The following is an 11,854-nucleotide window of genomic DNA, read 5'->3' as shown; positions in this document are numbered from 1 at the left end:
ATATATATATATATATATATATATATTCAACTTTTTGAATTTGTACAAATGAATGGGGATTTAAAATGTAAGCTTTTCTGTCAAATTTAAATTTTAGCTACTGTTGAGTTAATTTCAACTTTTTGTTATGGAATTGAAAGTTAAGCTTTTTGCTCATTTGAGATTTTATCTACTAATTTACAAATAGTTTAGTCACTGCTGTGCTATTTTTAGCTTTCAGCTACTATTGTGCTAATTTTATTTTTTTTCTACTAAGTTTGGCTTTTAGCTTCTATTTTACTGGCTTTAACATTTAACTATGGCTTTGCTAATTTTAGCAGTCATCATTCACATTGCATTTGCAGAACATGTGATTTTATTTTTTGTTGTGTTTATCTTTTTTAAGTTTGTGTGTGTTATTTATGAAGTATATTTTTCCCTTCTATGTTGGCAGGGCTCAGCTTGGTTGAAAGTTACCCCTATGAACAAGAAGAAAAGGGCTTTGACTACGTTCGCCTGGCCTCCATCGCTGCAGGTGACCGAAAGTGCACATTTTTACCTTACTCCTTTAAGTTAGCGCTCGTTACATCACATGGAAAAGTAAGTGTCTGTGGAAATCATCTGCTGCACACAACACACCAAGAGGATTCTCACCAAGCAACCTGTCAAAGTAAATTCGGCTTACGGCTCCATCATGTTGACAGAGCAAGGCATAGTTTTGCAGTTGGGACTGTGAAGTGTTTGAGTTACAGCCTTCACTTCACTTTTGTCTTGTCTCTGAGCCTGTGGGCTAGCTACAGGGGTTGGGATGTGTGACTGTTTGCCCCAGAGGCACATATTAATTACACATTTGTTTTCATGCAGCTAGAAGCACAACAACTTGGGAAAATAAAGGAGAGAAAGACACTGAGGAGACAAAAAACTGAAAAACAAAATATTGTGGTACATTAGAAGAAGAAATAAACAGAGAAAGTGAGAAGAGGCAGCTGGCATCACAGTAAGTAGTAGGTCCAAACCCAGAATGCAGATTCAGAAAAGGAAACTAAAATGTAAAGTTTATTATACCAAAAAACAAATATGAGGGGCGCAATGAGAATAAACACAAAAAACAAATAGGAGAATGGTGCTTTTGGCATGAAGGCCAATAATGCACTACTGGGGTAAATATGGAAAGAGACTGAATATTTACAGCTTGCTGATGAGGTATTAGAGACACCTGAACTAATTACAGACTGGGTACAGATGAGAGTGGCAGGTTGATGAAGAGAAAGCACTGAATAAATTACTGAGGATGGGTAAGAGATGGCACAGGAAACACATGGAAGATGCTAAAGACTGACCAACACTGACTTTATATTATTCATCTTTAATTGATGAGAATAAAAATAACCCCAGGTTCCTTTTCAGTACCATAGCTAGTCTAATGAAAAATCCTATGTTTAACTATGTATCCCTACAACTATAAGTAGTGATGAGTTGATGAGATATACAATTATTTCCATTAGGGAAAAATTAAAACCAGCCTTTCTAGTATTGCCTTGGGTTCTGTGTCAGATGAGACAACTTTAAAAATGACAATAGAACCTGATTTATGTTTGGACAGTTTTTGTCTTGTTGAGCTCTGAATTGTCAAAAATAATAACCTCATCCAAACCATCCACATGTCTGCTAGATCCCATCCCAACCAGACTGTTTAAAGAGGTATTTCCCTTAATTAATAACCACATCTTGGATCTGCTTAATTTGTCTCTAATGAATGGTTACATACCACAGCATTTTAAGATTTCCGTAATTAAACCTTTACTTAAAAAACATTCCTTGACTCAGGAATCCTAACCATCTATAAATCACTCATTGGGCTGCTACCTTCTTAAATCTCCTCCCACATGTCACACCGTCAGTGTAGTTACAACATGCGCTCCCACGCCATCATTACCTGCAGCGTTCCCTTTTTGTTTCCTATTCTGATCATCTGGATCAAATGTAGCACTGAGTTCAGTGTGGACACAAGTCCATTGTCCGAGGGCATGAGAATATCATTACTAACTTTCAGCAGTGCTGTTTCTCAGCTGTGGTGAGCTCTAAACCCTGACTGAAACTCTTCAAAACAGATGATTTCTTTTCAGATGATCACGCAACTGACCTGCAACTATTTTCTCTAGAATTTTTGAGATGAAAGTTAGATTAGAGATAGGTCTATAGATGGAAAGGAACCAGTGTGAGAGCCAACATGTAGATAATGATGACCAACTGACCAAGGAGTGCAGTGATGGGTACGGTAGTTACAACCAGTTATGAATCTTGGCGCACCATAGTAGAAAGCATCCAACATCTGCAAGGAGCTGGCAGGGGTATTCATTTAAATATTGTCACCATAGTCAATGGCCGGTGGGAAAGTAGCATTTGCAAGGCGTTTTCTGGCATTCAGAGTTAAGCAAGATCTATTTCTGAAAAAGAAAACCAGTTTTAATTTCAGTTGCTTTATCAAGTTTTTGAAATGTGGTTTAAAAGAGAGATGTGCACCGACCAAAAATCTCAAGTATTTGTAAGAATCTACAAACTCAATAGGAACACCATGCAGGGATGAGATAGGAGGAAAAGGTGCTGGCACCGATTTTCTGTTGGAAAACAACATCCCTTTAGTTTTGTCAGCATTTAGCACCAGCTTGAGATGGAATAAGTCTGACTGAATGATTTCAAATGCAGACTGTAGAATCTGGAAAACCTTGGCAGCTGTGTTAGCTCGGCAATAAACAACAGTGTCATCAGCATAGAGATTCTAGGATGTGTCAGGAATGTTTAGACCTACATTATTTATATAAAATTGTAAATATTGTAATTGTGGTGGCAGGTCAGATGAGTGAGTGCTGCTATCTAGAGATTTAATAGTTTTCCAGAAGCTCTTAGGATCGTTTGGATTTTTGGTGGTCTGAGATAAATAGTAGTTTTGTTTTGCTGCTTTAATGGAAGCCATACAACAATTCCGTAACTGAAGAAATTTCAACCACTGAATGTCCAAACCAGTCTTTCTTACTGTTGCCCAAAGCTGGTCCCTCCTGTGCAAGAGGTCAGCTAGTTCAGAAGTAAACCAGGGGCTATCCTGACCCTTTACTCTGAACTGGTGAAGTGGAGCGTGTTTATTTACAAAATGAATTGAACTATTATAACAATAGTTCCAAGTAAGGTTCACATCATCAATTAATGATATGCAATGCCAGTCAAAGTGGAACAGATCCCAAAGAAAGGCTTGTTCATAAAGACGCTTCATTTTCCGATTTATAAACGTTTTAGTTTAAAACAAGGCATTTTTGTATTTTTAACAGCAGCAATTACACAATAGTCACTTAGATCATTTCTATAAACACCAAACCCAATGTATTTATGTGGCATATTTGTGATTAAAAGATCCAGGAGAGATGATTTGGCAGAGTACTTTAGATTAGGCCGAGTGGGACTATCAATGATCTGACAGAGTTTTAAAGAAAAACAAAATTATTTTAATTCCTCAGACACAGAAGAGAGCCAATCTAAATTAAAATCACCTACCAAAACCATTTAATTAGGATGCAAATTAAATAAGAGCTGCATTAAAAACAACAGGCTTTCAGATGTGGTGGTAGGGGGCCTATAGCAACCAACAACAGATAACGATTAACCAACAGACAATTCATTGTTTAGGGTCAAGATTTCAAATTGTTTAGGTGCTGATTTTGTAATTACCAGTTGTGTTAGCTAGATCTGACGTATATTGTTACATCTCCTCCTTTTATGGGACAATCTGAACTATAAATATTGAAACCTTTACTTGAAACATGTTTGTCCGGAATAGATTTAGTTAACCAAGACTCAGATATAACAATAATATCAGCACCGGCAGAAGAAGCCCCAATCCTCACCATATTTATTTTAGGAAGGAGGCTATGAGCAACATGTAAACCTGACATGGTTTTTAAGATCTTTTGGAGTACTACATGAGGTGAGAGGGACAGGATTGGGTTGAATACCAGCCAGCAATAAAAGCATTACAATCAGACATTTCTGAGAGTTCTTTGTGGCAGTAGTATAATTGTTGGAGTTTATATTGTAGTTCTTGGTCATCATGTTATTATGAGATGTGGTTATAAAGATGTGGTTATTTAGAACACAGTAGCAGTGAATTTGGCATGGACAAACAAGTTCAGATGCAGCAACATGGACTGACCATCCAGAATATCCAGAATGGATGGTATGTTACAGAATCATGCACATCAGGGGACACAAGGAGCACAGAACCGCAGGGCATTGGATGTTCACAAGCCGGTAGGATTGGTTCACCTCAGGCCCAGTTTCGATCCAGTTCATGTAGCCCAAATATATTCAGTTCAATTCAGTTCATTTTATTTATATAGCACCAAATCACAACAAAGTTGTCTCAGGGCACTTTACAGAAACATTCACATACATAAAAGACAATTTATAAGCCAATGATAGATCAGCACAGCAGTCCGGTTGCACACGATGTCGGCGCAGGGAGAGGTGGAGATGTTGGCGCAGCTGCTGTTGCAAAGCTAGACAAACAAAAACCCTTAAAGCATTAAAATAAAATTTTATATATTTATTTCAGGCTGACAACTCTAAAAAAATTGAGCAGTTTTTTGTGGAGGTAATATTTTAAACTAGTATTTTTAAGCAAGTAAGGTGGTTGATTTGCCCCATGAGGAACATGAATAAATAAATTAAGTTAAAGGGTTAAAACCGTCTTATTCAAATAAGATAATAATGTCTGTAGTTAGAGGAAACAAATTTAAGTTTTTGAGCTGTATGCATATAGCTGAGACTGCTGCAAGATAAAAAAAAATGTGTTAATTGTGGGCAGCACGGTGGCGCAACTGGTAGAGCTGCTGCCTCTCAGCGAACAGGTCCCTGGTTCAAACCCCGGTCCAGGGGCCTTTCTGGGTGGAGTTTGCATGTTCTCTCCGAGCATGCGTGGGTTTTCTCCTGGTACTCCGGTTTCCTCCCACAGACCAAAAACATGCATGTTAGGCTGATTGGTAACTCTAAATTGTCCCTAGGTGTGAGTGAGAGAGTGAATGGTTGTTTGTCTCATTTGTCTCTTAAGTGTCCCTGTGATGGACTTGCGACCTGTCCAGGGTGTACTCTGCCCCTCGCACAGTGATTGCTGGACATGGGCACCAGCGACTGTTTTTCTTATACATTTTATTGTTGGATGTAACTGGGACCCTGTGTCCATAATTTCGCTCCACCACATGTACCACATGAGGTGCGAATGACAATAAAGAATCTCTGACTCTGACTTAAGTATAAGTGTCCCTTCACACAGGCGTCACTTCTATAATTGTGCTTGAACGCTTTACCTTTCTCCAAGAGGAGCACATTACTGTCACAAATTGGGGTGGCTTGGACAAGCAGACTCAGAAAAAGGTTTTAAAATGTTTATTTTAAACCGGCGGCGTCTGGCAGGAGGTTCTGGTACTGGTACCGGACCGCTCTGGGGGAGACAGACAGATTAGTGGCTGTAAGCAGACTAGACTGAACAGAGTAAACTAGAATAAAACCACCAATCTTCTGTCTCTGGAACCAGTCTGAGATGTGGGCCAGGTGGGCCCCGATACCGGTCCGAATCTCAGGAGCCTGTAACATGCGCATGGGCGCACAGAGCAGCAGCGCGCAGCGTGAGCACGAACAGGGAGTGAGGCTGGATGGGCGCGCTGTGACGCTGAGGGGTTTAAGCAGCAGAACTTTATCCAGGGGCAGGCAAGGGTCAAAACCAGAGAGGAATGCAGCCAGGCAAAAAGTACAAAAGAGGGGAATCCAAAAATCGTGGTCAAGGAGGAAAAACAGTCATCAATATGGTCAGATTATAGGCGAGGAAACCAGTCCGGGGGCAAAGGCGAGAACGAGAGGTTGTGGGCAAAGCTATGGTCGAGAAATGTGATACTGAGAGGGAACGCTGGATATCTATGGGAAGAACCTATAATTATCTGGCGCTGACTGAGGGGAAACGAGGAGCTTAAATAGTGGACTGAACAGGTGTTGCTCGTGAACGTAGATTGTGGTAGATTCAATTCAATTCAATTCAAATTCAATCCAAAAATACTTTATTAATCCCAGAGGGAAATTATATGTTGGGTAACTCATCATCCTGGTTTCATTAATGAGTTGTTATAGATGCTGATGGCTGTGGGTAGGAAGGATTTCTTGTAGCGGTCTGTCTTACAACGGATTTGAAGAAGCCTCTGACTGAAGACTGTTGTTGTATGACAGTCTGATGAAGAGGATGCTGAGGGTTGTCTATAATGTTCTTCATTTTATGAATAATCCTTCTTTGTACAATCATCTCCAAAGGTTCTAGAGGAGTCCCCAGAACTGAGCCAGCCTTCTTTATGAGCGTGTTGATCTTTTTTAAGTCACTTGCTCTGGTGCTGCTACCCCAGCAGATGATGGCAGAAGAGATAGCACTCTCTACAACAGACTTATAGAAGATATGCAGCATCTTGCTGCAAACGTTGAAGGACTTCAGCTTCCTCAAGAAGTATAGTCTGCTCTGTCCCTTCTTGTAGACGGCTTCACTGTTGCATTTCCAGTCCAGTCTATTGTCCAAGTGAACTCCAAGGTATTTATACTTCTCCACCACCTCCACTTCTTCTCCCATGATGGAAATAGGGTTGGATCTGTTCCTGATTCTCCTGAAATCTACAATCATCTCCTTTGTTTTGTTCACATTCAAGATGAGATGATTGTTTCCACACCATGCCACAAAGTGGTCCACCAGTTCCCTGTACTCAGCTTCTTGTCCATCTCTGATACACCTGACTACTGCAGAGTCATCAGAATATTTCTGCAGATGACAGGAGTCTGTTTTGTACTGGAAATCTGAGGTGTACAGAGTGAAAAGGAATGGTGAGAGTACAGTCCCCTGTGGTGCTCCTGAGTGACTGACCACCTGGTCAGACACACAACCCTTCAGTCTCACAAACTGTGGTCTGTCCGTCAGGTAGTCTTTGATCCAGGTGATTGTTGAGGCCTCCACCTGAGTCTTCTGAAGTTTCTGACAAAGCAGATCAGGCTGGATTGTGTTAAATGCACTGGAGAAATCAAAGAACATGACTCTCACAGTGCTGTCTGACTTTTCTAGATGACAGTGAGTTTGCTGAAGCAGGTGTATGATGGTATCTTCAACTCCAAGTCCACGCTGATAAGCAAACTGCAGTGGGTCCTGATATGTGCTTGTTTGTCTAGTCAGGTGGGTCAGCAGAAGTCTCTCTAGGACCTTCATGATGTGGGATGTCAGGGCAACAGGTCTATAGTCATTGAGGACTGATGGGTGAGTTTTCTTTGGCACTGGAACAAGACAGGATGTTTTTCACAACACTGGAACCTTCTCCTGTGTCAGGCTAAGGTTGAAGAGGTGCTGCAGAACCCCACAGAGCTGCTCTGCACAGACCTTCAGGACTCTGGGACTGACAACATCTGGACCTGCAGCCTTATTCCGGTTCAGTCTCTCCAGCTGCTTCCTCGCCTGACTTCTGGAGACACAGAGGGGGGAGGCAAAGGAGGTATCAGCATCTTCTGATTTGGTTGAAGACCAATAAGTAGAAGAAGGGTCCATGACTGAGGTGGTAGATACAATATTTGAGGTGTGACAGGACAGCCTTGGGTCAATGGAGGCTATGTATGTTTGGCTGTGGGCAAGAGAGGAGGATGCTGAGCTTGCTCCTGAACTGAACCTATTGAAGAATGTGTTCAGTTCATTGGCTCTGTCCAGGCTTCCATCCTTCTGATCCTCTTTCTGCTTGAAGCCTGTGATCTGTTTCATCCCTGACCACACCTCTCTGATATTGTTCTGTTGGAACTTGCTCTCTAGCTTCTTCTTGTACACCTCCTTGCTGTTTCTTATCTTGACTTTTAGTTGCTTCTGTGTGCTCCTCAATAATTCCCTGTCTCCCTCCCTGAAGGCTCTTTTTTTCTGGTTTAGCAGTTCCTTCAGGTCAGTGGTAATCCAGGGTTTGGTGGAGGGGGTGTGGCGCAGGGTGACAGGAGCTGATTGAATGAGAGGAGAACTCAAAACTAAAGCAGGAAAAAATGTGAATGATCTTAAAACAGAGGCTGTAGTATGAGGAGCAGAGGCTTAAACAGATGGGGGGCAGCGGGGGCTGCTGAGCGTGACATAGCCCCCTTTTAAGGTCCGGCATCCTGACGGGCCACTAAAGAAAAATAATTATCAAGGACAGGGTGGGTGGAGGGGGCACTGGAGGTGGGCAAAAAAGGCAGGTTGGAAGTCCAAAGGGACCTCCAGAGATGCCCCAAAACTCTGGTGGACGGCCCGGCCACTGTCCAAAAAGTGGTTAAGTCCAGGTCAGATGGCCGTGTAAGCCTTGCTGGGACCAGATCAAAGGCAAGACTAGGACCAGTGCCACACCAGGCAGGAGGATCAGAGCTGCAGCCCACATGAATGTCTTGGAGGCTGCAGCCGGCATGGGGGTCATAGGGGCCGTTGCAGCTGACATGGGGGTCCTGGAGGCTGTCTCGGCTGACATGGAGGTCCTCGAGGCTGCTTCGGCCGACATGGAGGTCCTGGAGGCCGTTGCAGCCAACATGGGGATCCTGGAAGCTCCTGCAGCCATCATGGGAGTCATGGAAGCTGTCTTGGCAGATATGGGGGTCCTGGAGACTGCTTCAGCCAACATGGGGGTCCTGGAGGCCGTTGCAGCCGACATGGGGGTCCTGGAGGCTGCTTGGGCCGACATGGGGGTCCTAGAGGCTACTTCGGCCAACATGGGGGTCCTAGAGGCTGTTGCAGCCAACATGGAGAGCTGAGGAGCTTCTGTAGCTGACATGGAGGGCTGTGGGGCAGCTGCAGTGGACATGGAGGGCCGTGGAGCTGCTGAAGCCGACATGGAGAGCTGTGGAGCTGCTGCAGCCGACATGGAGGGCTGAGGAGCTGCTGAAGCCAACATGGAGGGTTGTAGAGCTGCTGCAGCCGACATGTAGGGCTGTGGAGTTGCTGCTACCATCATGGAGGGCTGAGGAGATGCTGAAGCCAACATGGAGGGCTGTGGAACTGCTGCAGCTGACAAGGAGGACCGTGGAGATGCTGCTGCCATCATCGAGGAATAAAGGGTTGCTGCTGCCATCATGGAGGCCTGAGGAGCTGCTGCAACCAACTTGGAGGGCTGAGGAGTTGCTGCAGCCAACATGGAGTGCTGTGGAGACTCTGCAGTGGGAGGTGACTCTTCTGTGGTAGGAGGTGAATCTTCTGCGATAGTGGAGAGGACCGGCCACTATGAAGACTTTGAGAGCGCCGGCCCCTCTGGAAACTTGGAGAGATGGAGGGGTGCTGCAGCCAACATGGAGGACTGTGGATCTGGCAAGGGGGTCTGAGGGACAGACATGGAGGACGGAGGGACTGACATGGAGGACTGAGGGACGGGCATGGAGGCCTGAGGGACGGACATGGAGGCCTGCTGGGGAGCTGCAGCCAACTTGGAGGCCTGGAACTCAGCTGGAGGCGGTGCAGGGGGAGCCCAAATCATAGCAAGCACAGGGGCCAGGACAGCTGCAAACATAGTGGCCAGTGCTGCCGCCTGTGGAATCTGGGGTTCTGCGGCCGCTGGGGCCAGTGGCCAAGCCAATGCTGTCATGGGGGTTTTGGAGATTGTAGCAGCTGAAGAGAGGGTCTGGACTTCTGCAGCAGGCAAAGAGGAGGCCTGAGGAGCTGCTGCAGGCGACATGGAGGCCTGGGGAGCTGCTGCAGGCAACGTGGAGGGCAGCCTTGGGACTCTGTGGGCCTGCTGGGGCAGCCTTGGGACTCTGTGGACTGGCTGGGGCAGCCTTGGGATTCTGGGGGACCACGGCAGTTGGTCTGGGGCTCTGTGGGACCACAACAGCTGGTCTGGGACTCTGTGGGACCATGGCAGCTGGTCTGGGACTCTGTGGGACCACGGCAGCTTGTCTGGGACTCTGTGGGACCACGGCAGCTGGTATGGGACACTGTGGGGCCACTGCAGCTGGTCTAAGACTCTGTGGGACAGCTGGAAACCTTTGGGGCAAGGGCTCTGAGGGCAGAGGGATGGGACGTCGGGAGGACCGGCGCATTGTGCGCCTACGGCTCTTCTGAGGGCGAGGGACCTGGCAGGGAGGAAACCACAAATCCTCATCTTCGTCCGACTCGTCCTCCTGATCCCAAAAGGGGAACGGGAACTTGGGCATGTTCATGAGGTGGAGAGCCCAACGCTGGGCTTCTGTCTTCTTCGTATCACCCAAGAGGACAGGATGAGCCTGAGGGAAACTGCCCGGCTTTAGTGCCAGGCGAGTGCCTGTAAATTGATCATCCAACTCATCAGAACGCCACCTCTGAGTCTGTGCTGGATCCATATTTTGGCCAGATAATTCTGTCACAAATTGGGGTGGATCGGACAAGCACAGACTCAGAAAAAGGTTTTAAAATGTTTATTTTAAACTGGCAGCGTCAGGCAGGAAGTTCTGGTACTGGTACCGAACCGTTCTGGGAGAGACAGACAGATTAGTGGCTGTAAGCAGACTAGACTGAACAGAGTAAACAAGAATAAAACCACCAATCTTCTGTCTCTGGAACCAGTCTGCTCAGAGAAGCTGCTGAAAATGGAGGTTCGCTTGATCTTGACCAATACACATCCTCAGTACTGGGTTACATTAGTACATGTACTGACACAGTACATGTACTTGGGGCAGGCATTTTGGGTTTTCATGAGCTGTATGCCATAATCATCAGTATTAAAACAATTAAAGACCTGAAATATTTCAGTTGGTGTGCAATGAATCTGAAATATATGAAAGTTTCATTTTTATCATTACATTATGGAAAATAATGACCTTTATCACAATATGCTAATTTTTTGAGAAGGACCTGTATTATTTTAAGGGAAAAATCTGTTGTTTCCAAATTTCATGGAGTCAACAAATCCCAAAAAAGTTGGGACAAGTCTATTTTTACCACTGTGTGGCATCCCCCCTTCTTCTTACAACACTCAACAGACGTCTGGGGACAGAGGAGACCAGTTTCTCAAGTTTTGAAATAGGAATGGTCTCCCATTTATGTCTAATACAGGCCTCTAACTGTTCAATTGTCTTGGGCCTTCTTTGTCGCTCCTTCCTCTTTATGATGCGCCAAATGTTCTCTATAGGTGAAAGATCTGGACTGCAGGCTGGCCATTTCAGTACCCGTATCCTTCTCCTACGTAGCCATAATGTTGTGATTGCTGCAGAATGTGGTCTGGCATTATCATGTTGAAAAATGCAGGGTCTTCCCTGAAAGAGATGACGTCTAGATGGGAGCATATGTTGTTCTAGAACCTGAACATAGTTCTCTGCATTAATGGTGCCTTTCGAGACATGCAAGTTGGCCATGCCACAAGCGCTCATGCAATCCCATACCATCAGTGATGCAGGCTTCTGAACAGAGCATTGATAACAACTTGGGCTATCCTGTTCCTCTGGTCCGGATGACATGGTGTCCCAGTGTTCCATAAAGAACTTCAAATCGTGACTCATCTGACCACAGAACAGTCTTCCATTTTGCCACACTCCATTTTAAATGACCCCTGGCCCAGTGCAAACATCTGAGCTCGTGGAGCTTGCTTAGAAATGGCTTCCTCTTTGCACTGTAGAGTTTCAGCTGGCAACGGTGGATGGCACGGTGGATTGTGTTCACTGACAATGCTTTCTGGAAGTATTCCTGAGCCCATTCTGTTATTTCCTTGACAGTGGCATTCCTGTTTGAGGTGCAGTGACGTTTAAGGGCCCGGAGATCACGACCATCCAGTAGAGTTTTACGGCCTTGACCCTTACGCACAGCGATTGTTCCAGATTCTCTGAATCTTTTGATGATGTTATGCAC

At 45.0% G+C, this 11,854-nt stretch overlaps 1 protein-coding gene across 1 annotated transcript in view; it reads left to right on the top strand.

Moving 5' to 3' along the window:
* LOC119427624 (GDNF family receptor alpha-4-like) overlaps window positions 1–11,854 on the top strand; it is a 559,979-nt gene that overhangs the window by 537,726 nt on the left and 10,399 nt on the right. Inside the window, exon 3 of the mRNA XM_037695260.1 lies at window positions 434–514. Within this exon, the coding sequence (XP_037551188.1) occupies window positions 434–514 (81 nt within the window). The remainder of the gene's footprint in view (window positions 1–433; window positions 515–11,854) is intronic.

The sequence above is a fragment of the Nematolebias whitei genome, chromosome 21 (assembly GCF_014905685.2).
Source record: "Nematolebias whitei isolate Nwh7 chromosome 21, NemWhi1, whole genome shotgun sequence".
Taxonomy (NCBI): Eukaryota; Metazoa; Chordata; class Actinopteri; order Cyprinodontiformes; family Rivulidae; genus Nematolebias; species Nematolebias whitei.
The sequence above is the reverse complement of the archived record's forward strand: the minus strand, read 5'-3'. Positions and strand labels throughout refer to the sequence as shown.